Source organism: Corylus avellana, chromosome ca4 (assembly GCF_901000735.1).
Source record: "Corylus avellana chromosome ca4, CavTom2PMs-1.0".
In the NCBI taxonomy this organism is placed as follows: domain Eukaryota; kingdom Viridiplantae; phylum Streptophyta; class Magnoliopsida; order Fagales; family Betulaceae; genus Corylus; species Corylus avellana.
This window is the reverse complement of record NC_081544.1, coordinates 18,009,826-18,026,352: the sequence shown is the minus strand read 5'-3', so window position 1 is coordinate 18,026,352 and position 16,527 is coordinate 18,009,826. Positions and strand designations below refer to the sequence as shown.

Below are 16,527 nucleotides of genomic sequence, written 5' to 3'. Positions count from 1 at the left end.
AACATAAAGCCAATGGTTCCATGGAAAGATACAAGGTTAGATTGGTTGCAAAAGGCTTTACACAGACCTATGGGATAAACTATGAGGAGATGTTCGCTTCAGCATCCAAGATGAACTCTATACAAGTCTTATTCTTGGCAGCAAATTTAGATTGGTCGCTTCACCAGTTTGACGTGAAAAATGCATATATTCATTGAGATCTAGAGGAAGAAGTATACATTGAGGTTCGTTTGGTCTTGAACTTTCCTTCGCCAATGGTAAAGAGTAAAAGCTAAAGATGGCATTATATGGATTGAAACAATCTCCCAGAGATTGGTTTGAAAGGTTTTCCCGAACTATGCAGAGATGTGGTTATAAGCAGAGTCAGGCTAAACAAACTTTCATCATGCAATCTTCACAACTCACAAGGAAAGGCAACTACTCTTACTGTGTATATCAATGAAATAGTATTGACAGGAAATGATGATGAAAAAAATACAAAGATCAAAACATGGTATATTTCTTTATCAATGAAAGTATATTCCTGATCTTCTCAAGGAAACAAGAATGGGCGGATGTAAAGCTGTTGATAATCCAATAAAGTAGAATAATAAGTTAGGGGAAAGTAGTGAGAATTCCCTGATGGAAAAAGCACGATATCAAAGATAGCTTGGTAAATTAATTTATCTGTATCATACCTGTCCAGATATTGCCTATACAATAAGTGTGGTAGGTCAATTTATGCATTCACCGCGTGAGACTCATATGTAGGCAATCTATGGATTCTTCACTACTTAAAATACTCACCTGGTAAACGTTTGTTCTTTTCTCAACATCATCATGAAAGAATAGAAGCTTATACAGATGATGCTTGGGTGGGATCAATTGTGGACCGACGTTCTACTTTAGAATATTAAACATTTGTAAGAGGTAACTTGGTTACTTGGCATAACAAAAAACAAATTGTGTTTGCTAGATGGAGTGCAAAAGTTGAATTCAAAGCTATGGGCCATAGAATATGTGAAATACTATGGCTTTTTTTTTTTTTTTTTTTTTTTTTTTTGATAAGTAATATTATATATCAAAAAAAGCGCTATGCGCCTCTACGTACACAAGAAAGTATACATAGGAAGCCCAATTTAAACCCAAGACAAAACCCAAGAAGACCCGACCCAAAAAAACCCAACTAGTAACCACGGCCACACGGCAAACCAAAGAAAGAACCCAAAGACTAAATCTCACAATAGCCCACCTAGAAAAACATATATCTCATATAAGTCTAGCATGGACGAACCAAGCAAACGAAAAACACCTAGAAAAACATACTCTAACAATCCCCTTCAAGCTGAAACAGCTTGGAGCACACAATACAAAGATTGATAAAAATAACAAGCAAATTCGCTAAAAGCTTCAACCTCAGTCAAAAACTCATTGAAACTGCAACAAGCGGTCGGACCTCGCCGGGAAACAAGGACCGGTCGAAACCCACAACCCTGCAAAATACCTAGAGTAGATTGGATCTCACCGCAAAACACCAAGGCCAGTAGAATCTCATTAGAAAACAACAACCACCGGTCAGAAACCACTGCAAAACACCAAGGCCGATCGAATCTTGATAACAAACGACGATCACGTTTCCCATGATCAACCAACAACCTGGTTAAGGCACAGCACGAATGGAGCTAGGGATAGCCTTATCCCGGATAGGGGAAAAACTGCACCTGCAACCAAACAAGATTCGTCTTCTCCAACCAAATCACCAGGAACCTGCCAGAGACTACCAAAACTTGCCAGAAACACTTCAAAACACCACATAATCACCAGAGAACTCAAAAAACACCATTAAACGCCACAAATACGCCGGAAACTTGACAATACCACAACAGCCGCCGACAACCACAAAAACCACTATTAGTAGCCATACTTCGCAAGTAAGAAACATAGAAACCTTCGACTAACAAGAGAACTACCGAGAGGAACACCCCTAAAGCACCAAAACCATCACATAACACCAAAACAAACAAAGCCAGTATTTTCTGCCAGAGATTTTTTTTTTTTTTTCTCTGAGTCTCCAAGAACAACTCTAAAGCTTCATCAAGGCACTGCCCATGCGGGCATTGTGCCACACAGACAGTGCTGCCACCAAAGGGAGACTCACCAACAGCAGGACATGAGGTTCAACAAAAAAAAGAGCGAAAAAACAAATACTGCAATCAAAGGGCCAAGGATCTAGACCCTAAGGCTCTAATACCATGTTGTCATTTGCATGAACGATTTAGACATAAAAAGGTGGAGGCACATTACTCTTTTCTTTGTTACATAGCCTACCACACATCTTATTATATAGGGTTAGAGAAATATCACAATAACCAAAATACCCCCAAACCCTAATGACTCACAAACCCTAATAACTCTTCTAACAGTGATAACAAACCAAGTGCATTGAGATTGACAAACATTTTATTGAGGAGAAACTATGTGCAAGCTTAATTTGTACACCATATATAAAGATGAGAACAACTAGCAGATATTTAGACAAAGGAGGTTTCAAGTAGCATCTTTCACCCACGCCTTAACTTGAAGGGAAGTGTTAGGAAACACAATTAATTTCCTTTTACTCTCTGATTGTGTTCGCATTATTATTGTAGTTTGCAAATTAATCAATTTTCATAATAAATTGCACTCCTATTCTATTTAAACATGTAGATGTCGTATGGCTCATTAACCTAGAAAGAAAGCAGTTTCTTCTTTCTTCCCTTCTTTCTTTCTTCTCTTTTTTTTTTCTTGTCAACTCAACTCAATGCCACTAAGCATGTATTATTCCTTACTTTCCATATCTTCTACACCAGCCATGGGGGAACTACATTCCAAAGAAAACTACTTTTGTGCTCTCAAACAATCCTTTCCAACTAAAGTACACTTCAACATTTCCTATTGAACCCCAAAAGTAGTAAAGCAAAGGACCATAACTCTCTAGCGACCGAGTGATGAAGTAACAAATGATCTGATTCACCACTACACTTAAAATGGAGCACCAGTCCAACATAAATACATTCCTTGTAAGACATTTAACGCTTCATAGTTAGGTACAATTTCATCTAAAAATTTAAACCATATAATTAAACTCTAAGCTCAGAGAGATCATGTTCAAAAAAAGTGAAATTAATAGCTATACTGATGAGAAAACCTGAGCTCTTCCAAGTGCAAATGTCGGAATCAGCACCTTCCCTCCGCCCGCAACACAATTATGAACCTATATCCATTAGTTAAGAAAAAAAAATTAAAAAAAAAAAAAGGGGGGGAAGGGAGAACCAATGTAGGGCGCAAAGCCACAAACACAAGACTTTAAACTATAAGACGAAAAAAATGAACTCATGCAATATTATTAATCTAAAAGAGTGTTCACCTGAATTCAATAGTATAATTAGGTCAATAATATAAGAAACTAATAAAACATGAGCAGACCCATAGTACCATTGGTTAATTATGGGTTATCCCCTACCCATGCTCTTTCAATATTTAATGTGAAATATACTAGAAAGAACTTGGCAATTTATCAATCTCTACTCCTTTGGATCCCTTTTTTAATTAAAAAAAAAAATTGTTTACATAAAGTAGTAACATTTTTTTTTTTTTGATAAGTAAATTACATAAAGTAGTAACATATTATTGAACAATAATGGAGGGAAAAGAATGACAGATGTTTTGGGGATTGTGAATGGATTTTGGAGGAAATTAAGTCATTTTTCTTCAAAACTTTGTATCTTTGAACAGCTGCTTATCTCTTTTAACAATTAGTTATAGTGATTTTCTTGTTCTTTTTGCTCCTTCTAGTTAGGTGCTTCTTCATGTATACTTCCTGTGTATTTAGAAACGCCTTTGCCCTTTTAATGGCATTTGCCAATTACTCATATATATATATATATATATATATATATATATATATATATTATTGAACAATAATCAGTAAATACTCATCCATTGGTTCCGACCATTGTTTCTAAACCTTAAAAATTATCAATTGAATAAATCTAAGATTCTCAGTTAAATTCAGCATATCAAAGATGAGGAAATAGCTTACAAGATGAAAAGGTTGACACTAATTAATATGATTGATATTTTCAAACAAGTTTTGCCTAATTTGGAAAGCCACAAGTACCATACTATATGAGACTTTTTTATTATATACGTCAAAAATCACACTGAAAAATTGATTCTTCAATAAGAACTTTCATATCTTAGAAATGATATTTTGACTGCCTTGATTGTTTTCAACGTGTTAAAACTAAAAGTACTTAGCTGAAGGTACAAATAGAAACCTTTCAACAGCAAGAAGCTGGAAGAGTAAGTGCCATGACTTGTATTTCCCAAAATATTTAAAAATTGGAAAAATGGGACAAGAATTTTTTTTGATAAGTAATGATGATATAAAAAGCGCAAAGGGGCGTAACCCACATACACGGGAAGTATAAACAGAGAGCGCCTAGGAGGGAGAGAAATGAAAAAGAAAATCAGAGAAACTAATCACTAAAGGAGCTAGCCAAGCGGCCGTCCAAGAGTAAAGAGTAAAATGGGACAAGAATTGAAACAATAAAATCAGTAAAAACGCAAAACTTTATGACATCTGATGGAGCGATTATTTACATACAGCTTTAAGAAATTCTCTCTCCCTACTGTATTTTGAGTCACGTATAGTTGTTGCATATGTGGACCTGTAACAAGAATATTATCAAAAAGAGAACATAGTAGTTTGTCCAAATGAAACCTATCATTTAAGCAGGAGTATGCAATAACATCTAAGTAAGACAAGAGCTTCTTTTAGTACTTGGTTGTAATTTTTTCACCTAGAATAGCTAATAGGACTTCCCACAACGTAACCCTTTGGGTTGCCAACTGTAATTCCTGGGAGCCTATCCCCATCTCTTGTATCCCTACATGGGTGTTACCTGAAGAGAAGAGAAATGGTATGGTCCCCCAGTAGTCTTCTCACTAATAAAATTCAGATATTCTCAGCCAAAAAAAAAAAGACACGACCTATAGTGTTTTGACGTTTGATTATATACCAATGAGTAAATGGAACAACATAAGCAAACATGTTGATGTTTATAAAAATAAAAAGATACACTAATGTTGAATTCAAATATGTTCTTCTTCAGCTCATAGTGTGCCGATTTTGTTATGATTGTTCTAAATTTTATAATGACAGGAAAATTCCTGACAACACCACACGGTCCACACCTATTTAAACACACACAGATGAAGAGAGAGAGAGAGAGAGAGGTAAGAAACATCAGTTTCTAAACAAGTATACGATGGCCTAAGGAGAACCACTCCTACCTGTATGTCTGCTTTGATTTTGCTTAGCTCAAAGCATATGGGAGGGCCATTATTAAATTATGGAATGAGAGAGCTATAAGTTATTGGATAATGTAATGAGGATGACAACACCTAAGAGGCCAAAATCTATCACAAACCATTATTTGACTATCAATTCAGAAGTATAAATACAACACACATGTTATTCCTACCAAAACAAATACATTATCACATTAGCCATTTACACAAACATGTTCCATACTCTGTTATAAGAAGGTCCAGCTGTAGTCGATCAATTTGAGCGGCTCCAAGATGCCTATCCGGTGTCATATTATAGTCTCCTGTGTACACTATACCCATATCTCCCACCTTTGCATAAAACATTGCTGCTCCAAGAACCTTCGGCACATAATAAACAGTTATAGCTCAATTAACATGGGATGTAAAATGATTGAAAAAACAGACTACATTCTTGAAGTTATTTTGAGAAAACATTGAAAGCTACTTGCTGATGGAAATGACTACATTAAAGATCTTCTGATGGAAACCATGTCAGACTGGCACTTAAAAATTGTGTAAAGCACCCTTGTTAGACACACAGGTATGTGTCACCCCAATTAATACAATCTCTAGGGTTTTGTCTGAAAATTACTGTTCCTCTGCCATTTCAAGTAGGCAAGAGAGGCAAACGGTCAAGCTTTGAATCTGCACGCAACAGCAATCCTCTTTTCTTGGAACAACGTCCAGAGTATCTTGGTCCAGTGGAGATGGGCTTTGATTTCTATAGGGGCAGGGGGGCGAGCTCAACTGAAGCATGCTGCACTTGAAGCTACAATCTGGCTTCAAATGTGTAGATCTCTGATCAAAATATTTTCTCAGGAAAATCAACTGAAGTCTGCCAGAGTTTACATTTAACACAATCACCTCAAGCATAATTCTGGAAATGAGGTACTGTTATAGCATAGAGGCAGCAAACAAATGAAGCCAGCTGCTATTTTTCAGAAACCACAACTGAGCGTTTCTCTTGTAATCTATGGTGACCATATAGGTAAAATTAAAAAAATGTAAGTTAAAATATTTATAGGGAAGATTTTGGGATGGTGATGCTATGTCGGATATAAAGTTGCTTGATCCAAGATAATTACTAACTTATTTTAATATAATTAAGTGGTTAGTTGAAGGGGCTCAGGTGGAACCATCGATGACCTAGATATGCAACTTACAATGGACGAGGAAATTTTATCTGATGACCCTCACAATAGAAAACTCAACTGTATTTGTGCCTGAGAACCTGCTGAGTAACTCCTTATCCACCATCATGCACAACTGATTTTTTCAGTTGGTGCTACCTGTTAGTGCAGTGCACCTATAAGTTAGAGCTGCCTATTATTTAATTCCATCTCAGCCATCCAATGGCAGAGATATCTTTGGTTCAAATTAGATCTTATGAGATTATCATCTATAAACCAAAATCCACGATATGACTGTTACAATCAGAATGAGTGCCTTTGCAATCATATGGTAAGATCCTCCAAACGAATAAGATGATTGGTATGAGACATGAAGTTGGTAGCCTCTATTACTGCGACTTTATTTGGATCCATATGAGTGTCAACAAGATGAGCACCTAGCAATCCTGTCTCCTCGAGGATATCAAGTACATACTTCCTCTAAGACAAATTGATGCCTAGCTTAGATCTTGCAACTTCAATTCCCAAGAAGTACCAAATTTTACCAAGATCTTTGGTGTTATAGTGTTGCTGTAAGAATTGTTTCAATCTGGTGATGCCTCCAGAATCATCTCCAGTAATCACAATGTCATCCACATAAACAAATAGTACGTATCCAGCATCAATGTGTAAGTGGAAAACTAAATGATCCATCTGACAACAGTGGAGACCAAAATCCATGACAACGTCATAACATCAGAAAACTTCCCAAACCACACTCTTGGTGACTGCTTGAGACCATATAATGCTTTCTCCAACTTGTAGACACTGCTTGATACTCCCCCTTAGCAACAAACCTAGGTGGTTGCTCCATATAAACCTCATCAAGTAGGTCACCATGGGGAAATGCATTCTTGACATCCAACTAATATAAAGGCCAGTCAAGATTGGCCGTAAGTGACTGGCCTCCTCTTATGACTGGCCATAAGAGATCTTGGCCACAAGGGAGAATGTCTCATCATAGTCAATACCATAAATCTGGGTATAGCCCTTTGCAACCAACCAAGCCTTGAGGCGATCAACAGAACCGTCAGAATGGAACTTAACAGTATACACCCATTTCCAATCAACAATATGTTTCCTAGGTGGCAACAAGATCCCAAGTCCCCATTCTGATGTAAAGCAGCCATCTCCACCTCCATGGCCTACCTCCAACCCGAGTTAGAGAGTGCATTCTGAATTGTTTTAAGGATGGAAACACTTCAAAGTGTGGAGATGAAATAGGAAAGAGAAGGAGACAATGATTGATAAGAAACAAACCTAAAAATACTAAAGCCCCTCTTTGCCATTAGATCTTATCCTTTTTGAACCCCAACCAACCTACAAATACTAAAGCCCTTCTTCATCATCCCTAGGCCTAAAACCTCAGGTTTCAAAGCTCAGAGCCCATCATATAAGCATCCATAAGTAGGTTTCTTGATATGTCCTTCGTCTTTTTCTCTACTTTGCGCAGAATAAAGACACGGACTTGAGCACAAAATCAGTCTCAATTTACTAATCAACATTAATCCATCAGGACCTCTAATCTAAGCAGAAAGAAGATTTGGGCTTGAGACCACACTAAGGCACAAATTTACTCAAAAACCCAAATGACACCAAAAAAGAAAGTGACCAAGGGTCAAATACATTTGAGTTCCACCTGCTCTTTCTTTTTTTTCTTTTTTTTTTTCTTTTTGATAGGTAATACACAACTCACACACCCAGAATTCAACCCGTGACAATACTATCCACCCTAGCTCCTGGATGTAAAACCTCTAAGAATTCCGAAGCTGCTTGCTTTGGCATCTAGAATGTTGTGTGTGTTTTGCACTATATGTGTAAACTCGAATAAAACTAAGCCTTAATTCCAACATTTTTCCTTAATGTGTTAGATCCAGAGAGAGAACGGCCACAAAATTTAGCACCCAAATACCAATTAAGTCCTAAATGGGAAAGTGAGCTTGCATATAAACAGGTACGTTTAATCAATAGCGTTTGATGTGAAATTAAGGAGGTAAGTTCATAACTAGAAGAGAGCACAGGAGCATAACAATGACAATCTACGACAAGATAAGCAATACTAGAAAGACAATAAGAAATTTGTACAAGTTTGGATAAACTTGAAAGAGAAGCATAATAAGTCCATGTGCATGGAAACATTGCGGTCAACAGAGAATGTAATCATAGTTGAAGTTCAGAAGCTTTACATGTCCTGCATAGTACGCACGAATCTGAAGATCTTTATCAACCTGAACAGTTTGCTTCAAATCCACTGCTATAACTGCAATGAGGAATCAAATCAAAACAACAAAGTCAAAGACAAAATACGAGAAAAGTAGCAGATGCTGAATTTGGAGAGCACGCAATATGACCAAAAAAGAAGTATTTTTGTTTAAATGTCTAAATAGCCAAAAGTGGAGCATTAGAAGTAGGGCTGAGCATCAAGCTGGTCCAAACCAACTGACCCAACGATACTCGATCCAAACCAACTAGGTTCAGTCAGTTTTCCGACTCCCACAGTCAGTCAGTCGACAGGGAGGGGGAATTACCGACATGGTTGGGTTGGGTGTTGGGTTTTGGGTATTGGGAAACCCAACCTTACCAACTATAATATATATATATTTTATTTTTATATTTATAAATATACTTTTTTTTGTTAGCAACCCTTAGGGTTTCATAAGTTTAGGTTTGCCTTTTAGTCTTTCTCTCTTCATCTCTCACACAAATGGCACAGGTGCAAACACCTCACATCTCCTCTGTCTCCCTCAAATCATCAACCAATTCTAGGGTTTCAAAGCCTCAGTCCTCTTTCTCTCTCTCGCCCTCAAATCATCAACCGATTGGCCAAGTACTTTCTCCATTGTTTCCATCTTCAATTCTTCATAATCAAGTCGGTTAGACCACCGAAAGGGGCTGATTATCAATCAAAGCAGGTCTTGTACTCAGCCTAATTCTTTTTCTTCTTTTTTTTGTAAGTCTTGTACTTAGCCTAATTCTATGTAGAGAAAATTTGTTTTACCCTAATATTGACATGGTATCATAGCCACAAGATAGTATTTTATATTGTTTATTCCCTTTTTTTTTTTCTTTCTCAATTCTTTATACTTTTTCTCAGTTTTGGCTTTTTCTTTCCCTGACCATCATCAGGTTTTAGCCTGTACATGACGAACAGTGTCGGGCTTCATCATGCCAACTCTATTGATGAAGGGTTGCTGAATTGTTGTGGTTGTGCCCTTGATCGATGCGATTGAACCTTAAGTCATCGGCATGACTTGCGGTTGTGTGGTAGGCAATAGATCTGATTAAAAAAGACTGAATATGTTGCCATAGAATCATCAATTGTAAGAAACTAATACCTGGATAAGAACTTCAACAAAGATACTTGGGACAAATGGGATTCATGTTCTCTATCAAAGCAAACTACAAGATAACTCCCCATCAGGCCATGTCAGTGATCTAGATAGATCATAGACATCCAACCAGGCCTACCCAATTTCAATACAAAGTTATTCAATTGGCCTATATCTAAACTAAACAAAAATGACTGTCTCATACGCACATCACACCCCAAAAGAAAAAGTGCATATACCTTTTTTCATGCATTCCACAATATGCTCTGAGGTAAAATTGTTCCTCTTCACCTCTTTGCTCAACCATTATTATTTTTTTAAGAATAATAATAATATTATTGAAAGAAAAGGGCAAAGCCTTCATACACGAAGAGTATACAAAAGAGCCGAATACCCTAAAGACTACGACAATCTAAAAACAAATCAAATCTACCAAATTCTGAGTCAAAATTAGGAACATTTACAATGACCCAATCCAAAAGAGATCTTAGAAAGGAGAATTTTTAAAAAAGCACATTGGACTCACTATCATCAAAAAGGTGTCGATTCCTTTCTCTCCAAATGCTCCACATTAAGAGAGCATAAATAACTTTCCAAATTGCCTCTTTATGTGTCCCCTTCTCTTGAAATTTCCAATAATGAAGTAGCTTTGGGATGTTACTAGGCATCACCCAATAAACTCTAAATATGCTAAGAACCAAGTGCCAAAGATCAGTAGTATACTCGCAATGAATGAGAAGGTGATTAATTGTTTCCTCATTCATCTTGCATAGGCAACACCAGCTAGCTAGAGAGAAACCCTGCCTTCAAAGGTTATCCAAGAATCTCCACATTTCATGTGCGCAATTGGTGTGGTTAATGCTAGCAAAAGCCAACACCTTCAACCTTGAGAACATAAATTTCCCATGAATGCCCAGGCTAACTAATAAATAATTTAGGGTTCTTTGACCATTAGCATAAAAAAAAAAAAAGAGCCAAAGAATACTTTATCGTAGCATCTCTTTCTGATTGATCCTTTCTTTGAAGATATGGAAGCAGCCCATAGAGATGGGAGAACCAATGGAGGGTAAATGAGATAGTGCCCGACAATGAAAGTAAATACCTTTTCTTTTTCTCTATTTCATTCTTCTTCTTCTTTTATTTTTTTGGAGGGGAGTTGAGTTAGAAATATAATGGTAGTAACTATCTCAGCCACCTAGCAAATGTGTATAAATGCATATATATCCAGCTCTAGAACAGACACTATGGTATACAAATTGAACTAAGGTCGTTGGCCGAGGCACAGGGGACGGGGGGATTTTAATGTGTCCCGAAAAAAGCAAAATTGAAAAGAAAGTTCTTAAAATAGCAGTGTGAAAGACTGAATATGTTGGCATAGGATCATCAATTGTAAGAAACTAATATCTGGATAAGAGCTTCAACAAAGATACTTGGGACAAATGGGAATCATTCATGGTTCTCTATCAAAGCAAATCAGGTCATGTCAGTGATCTAGATAGATCATAGCCATCCAACCAGGCCTACCCAATTTCAATACAAAATTCTTGAATTGGCCTTCATCGAAACTAAACAAAAATGACTGGCACACACAGGAAACTACATCACATCCCAAAAGAAAAACTTGGGAAAAAAGAAAAAACGCATGTACCTTTTTTCATGCATTCCACAATATGCTCCGAGGTAAATTGTTCCTCTTCACCTCTTCGCTCAACCATAACTTTTCGATAATCCTCCAACATAGCAGGAGCTAATGCCTTTGTTGGATACTGCAGTACAATTAAGTTTCAACGTGAATATCCAATTCGAGTGACAATCATGAATTTCAAAACTCCACATGTGAAACATTTGATAAGTCATCTGAGACGTCAATGTACCTCTGTCACCCCAACTCAATCATTTAGTTATTAAAAAAACCAAGTGACCAGTCAGAAAACTAGGGGCACAGGAAGGGAAGGAATATATGATATACGATATTTAAAACAGGAGGAATTCAGTATCAAAATACTTCCTAAACATTTCATCAAACATGTGAAAGACTCACCGTCATGTATATCGGCCCCCGATACCCACAGACTTCCGTGAAGTAAGGAAGAGCACCAATGTGGTCCAAATGGCTAAACCGATTGCAAAATCAATGAAAATCGAGTAAACCAAGCCAGAAACTTCAATCAAGCTGAATAAATGAACAATGAAATGAGAATGACAAGGGGGTGGGTGGAAGCACACACAAGTGGGTGATGACAATGCAAGTGAGGGCGGTGTCGAAATCGCCGGACCGGGAGAGGCGAGAGAAATCTGGGTGGCGGCGGTGGTCGTGATAGGCCATGTCCATCCCGCAGTCGAACATTATCCGCTTCCCGTTCATCGACACTACCACGCAGCTCTTCCCGACCTCTTGCCCAGCGCCTGAAACAGGAACCGCAAACAAAAAGTTGGGTTTAAGAATGTTATTAGAGATCGTGAGAATAGTGAAGGAAAGGGGGGAAGCGGGAATACCGAGGACGAGACACTCGATCGCCATGGTGGGATTTTCTCTCTCTGGAAGAACAAGAAAGAACCCTAGCAACCCTCTTTGGCGCGCTTTTTGAAATATGGTTCTTGGTTTGGCTGGTGGGCTTTACGGCTTATGTGGGATGGATCCGGCTTCTGCAGTAAAAATAACCAATGGCTCAAGATTTTTTTTTAACCAAACGACTGCGTTTTATTCTCGTTTAAACTTCTGAAGCAAACGTTTGCTGCAGCTCTGACTTATCGCCGTTAGTTTTTGCACAGAAAGAAGATAAGTAACGAAAGAGAGGATGGAACCTCAGGATTTTGTGTAGAAATTGGCGTATCACCCATTGAACCACAAACGCTAGTTTATCATAATTCATAACGTGTCTGTGTGATTTTCTCCATTTCACTTGAATTGGAGAGGAGCTAAGATGTCATAAAAATAATCTAAGGCCTGGGCCACGTAATAAGCAGCTAGTTAATGAAAAAAAAAAAAAAAAAAACTAGGGCCGGCAATTTTAATCCACAACACGCGATTTTAGGGTTAAGATTTAGGTTAAACAAGTTTGGATCGTAAATAAGTCACTCGTTTATGACACGTTTAATAAACGTGTCGGGTCAGTTCGCGGGTTGACAAGTTTGACTCATATATATATATTATTTCAAATTTGCAAGATTGCTGGATTTAGGCTATAAAAATTAAAATGACTTTAAACGTGTTCACGAGTCGGGTCGTGTCGGGTTGGAACATATTAACATCTAAATTAAACGTATTCACAGGTTCTGTCATGTCAACTCGACACGCCACGTTTATCTAAACGAGTTACACATGTCGTGTTCGGGTTTAGGTGTTCGACACATTTAGTTAAACATGCCGTATTTAGGTTTGGCATAAACGGGTTCGTGTTATAAACAAATTGACACAAACCTAACACATGCCGGCCCTAAAAAAAAAAATATATACTAGAATCTAATAAAAACTCTATATTTTGCTCATAAAAGTCCATGTGGCAAGATGTCACATCATCTTCTTTTTGTTTTATTCTTTTTTCTCCACAAAAAATATAATGTGGCATCTTGCCACATGGACTTTTATGGCCAAAATGTGAAGTTTTTATTAAATTATAGCACTTAAATAAAAATTTAAAAAAAAAAAAAAAAAAACCCCTTCAAAAAACCGGAGTCGTTCCTCTCTCGATCACACCCCCAAAAGAGAGAATACCCCTTTCAACTCTCCAGAACTCTCCCATTAATCGCCCCTTTCAACGAGCTAACACTGCTCCAACTCTATAGCTGGCATTCAGAGAAGACAAGAATCAAAGAACCAATTTTTCTGTTCTTTATTCTGGCAGCTGATTCTTTGTTGTTTTTCTTTCTTTCACGATTTTGTCCCTTTCACGAAAATCACACACTAGTTGCATGTCTCAGAAAGAAATGAGAGTTTCTCTCAAATGTTTTCTCCTTCCTCCGTTAGTGATCATTGGATCCTCCAATCGGCAGCCACCAAGTGTGTATGGGGGGGGGGGGGTGGCAGCGCGCCACCCCCATGGACCCACTTGCAGCCAGCTCTTCTAAATCAGAACTGCCGGACGACCGGAGAGAGAGAGAGAAAGAGAATGTTTTCTCCTTCCTCCGTTAGTGATCATTGGATCCTCCAATCGGCAGCCACCAAGTGTGGGGGTGCGCCGCCACCCACATGGGCCCACTTGGGGTGGCTGCAAACCGGCAGCCAGCCCTTCTAAATCAGAACTACCGGACTACCGGAGAGAGAGAGAGAGATAGACTGAGAGAGAGGGAGAGAGATACCGGGCGGCAACGCGGTGGGGTTCAGCGGGCGGAGGCGACGCGGCGGGATTCAGCGGGCGGAGACGTCTGGCACGGCTGGCGGCGGCGGAGGGCGGTGGTTGTGTTGGTAGGGTTTTTTTTTTTTTTTTTAAGAATAAGAATGATGGGTTAAATCTTGTGTTTTGTTGGCATGTATTTATTATGTTCCAAACTGCGTGGCGACCTCTGTATGGTGAGCATAAAAATCCTTAAAAATCCTTGTTTTGTGCAATGACCCATTGAAGTTATTCTCATCTAAAATATTAGGGAAAAATCTACGTACCGGTAGGCAGAATTGTTCATAACTTTTTTCATTTAAAAAAATAAAAATCATTTGAAAAAATAAAAATTTTTGGTTTAAAAAAATTTAAAAATTTTCGTGTTTGAAAAAAATAAAATAAAAAGTCCTTTCTTATAAAAAAAATCATTTTTTTTTAAATTAAAATTTTCATTTTTTTCAAAAAAAAATTATATATTTTTTTAATTTATATTTTTGTCTTATTGATAAATATAAGAGCATTTTTATCTTTTTGCTATTTTTGGAAGATAATGACAATATTTTGATAATTTGAGAGATATTGTTACAACTAAAAATTTAGAGAAAATATTATCAATTAAACAGTAGTTTGATAGTTTGATGGGTAATTGCACTTTACCTAAAATATTAATACCAGTAGGCAGTAGAGCTTTTCAAAGAGAAAATATAACTTATTTTCAATAAAAGAAAGAAAATAAAATAAAATAAAAGGGATAAAAAAAAAATAACAATTAAAAAAAAAAAAAGTTTACAGATCGATCAACACCCAGGTGAGTTAGTCGACCAGAACAACGGCTGGACAAATAAAATCAGAAAGCGAATAGAAAGGAGAAGAGAAAAGAAAGCCAAACAAAAAGAAAGGGAACCAAAATGTTGTCGAACTAGAGGAGAGGTGCCCCAGGCAGCACCTTGTGCTTGGCTTCCAACACTTCTTCTCCATCCTGTGTGGCGCTTACGTCGCCACCGTATCCTCCGCCGCATCCATTCTCTTTTCCTCCTCCCTCCGCCGTCGCCACCTGTGCTTGGTTTTGCTTAGACTCCGTTAAACCTAACCTCCTTTATTTATTTTTATTTTTTTTGTAACTAGCTACGTATCACATTGCCCTTTTTAAGACTTATATTATTTTTTAAATCAAATGGAGAGATCCGATTCCCATCTGCCCTTGCACGAACTAACGGCCATAAGTCACTGTTGAAACATAAAAGAGCAAGAGGAGAGGAGTGGTTCTTTTTTTAAAAAACAAAAACAAAAAATTAAAATTTAGAAAATAAAACTATTTTTTTTCTCTATTTAAATACACTCTACAATAATTTTATGGCTAAATATATCTAAAGTCATTGAGTCAACACGCTAAATTTTTTTATCTCTAAGTTGTTTTTTTTTTTTTTTTTTACAATTTACTCCATGCGTCAATCAAAATGTCAAGAAAATTTCTACCGTCAAATTTTTTTAACTGCCGTTATATTGGTTGAAACGCACCGTTTTGCTACGTCACCATAATAATTTTTTATTAATTTAATTTAAAAAATTAAAAAAAAAAATTAAATCATCCCTAAACCCTAGGGGTGGCTTGGGTGGTTAGGAGTGGCCTGTGGGCCATCCAAAACAACCCCTAGGTTGGCTCCGAGCCAATCCTAACAACCGCGAGCCACCCCTAGGTGGTTTGGGGTGGCAGGATTTTTTTTATTTTTAAAAAATAATTTTTTTTTAATTTTTTAATTAAATTAATAAAAAATTATTATGCTAATGTGGTAAAATGATGCTTTTTAAATTGGAATTTCGATTGGGAAGTAAATTTCGATGTGATTTGACTCAAAAAGTCTTTAAATATATTTACCCTAATTTTTTTTTATATTATTAAAATATTATTTCTTTATATAATACAATTTTCCTATCTGTCCTCATGTTTTTTTTTATATAAAACTAGCCTGCAAGTCTGCAACCTGTGCGATCCACAGGTTGGTTTTAAAAATTTCAGAAATGAAAAATATATATATACCCTAATTTTTTTTTATATTATTAAAATATTATTTCTTTATATAATACAATTTTCCTATCTGTCCTCATGTTTTTTTTTTTATATATAAAACTAGCCTGCAAGTTTGCAACCTGTGCATTAAAAATTTCAGAAATGAAAAAAAATATATATATATATATATTAAGTAGGAAGCATGGGAAAAAAGTCTTCTATAATTGAAGAAAAAAACAATATAAATGCTCCATGAAAGAAAAAAAAAAAAAACGAAACATAATAATTAAATAAGGAAAATATAGCAAACTGATATTACATAGAGTTTCAGCAAAAACCTTTTATGGTAA

General features: G+C 36.8%; 1 protein-coding gene across 1 annotated transcript in view; it reads right to left on the bottom strand.

Annotated features, from left to right (window-relative positions):
- Window positions 1-12,505, bottom strand: part of LOC132178155 (cleavage and polyadenylation specificity factor subunit 3-II) — a gene marked incomplete in the record, with an annotated part of 33,451 nt that extends 20,946 nt beyond the window's left edge. Inside the window, 8 exon segments of the mRNA XM_059590610.1 lie at window positions 3,167-3,232; window positions 4,628-4,691; window positions 5,558-5,694; window positions 8,711-8,784; window positions 11,502-11,619; window positions 11,895-11,967; window positions 12,082-12,259; window positions 12,350-12,505. Of these exon segments, the coding sequence (XP_059446593.1) occupies window positions 3,167-3,232; window positions 4,628-4,691; window positions 5,558-5,694; window positions 8,711-8,784; window positions 11,502-11,619; window positions 11,895-11,967; window positions 12,082-12,259; window positions 12,350-12,374 (735 nt within the window).
- Between the last annotated feature and the right edge of the window lie 4,022 nt (window positions 12,506-16,527).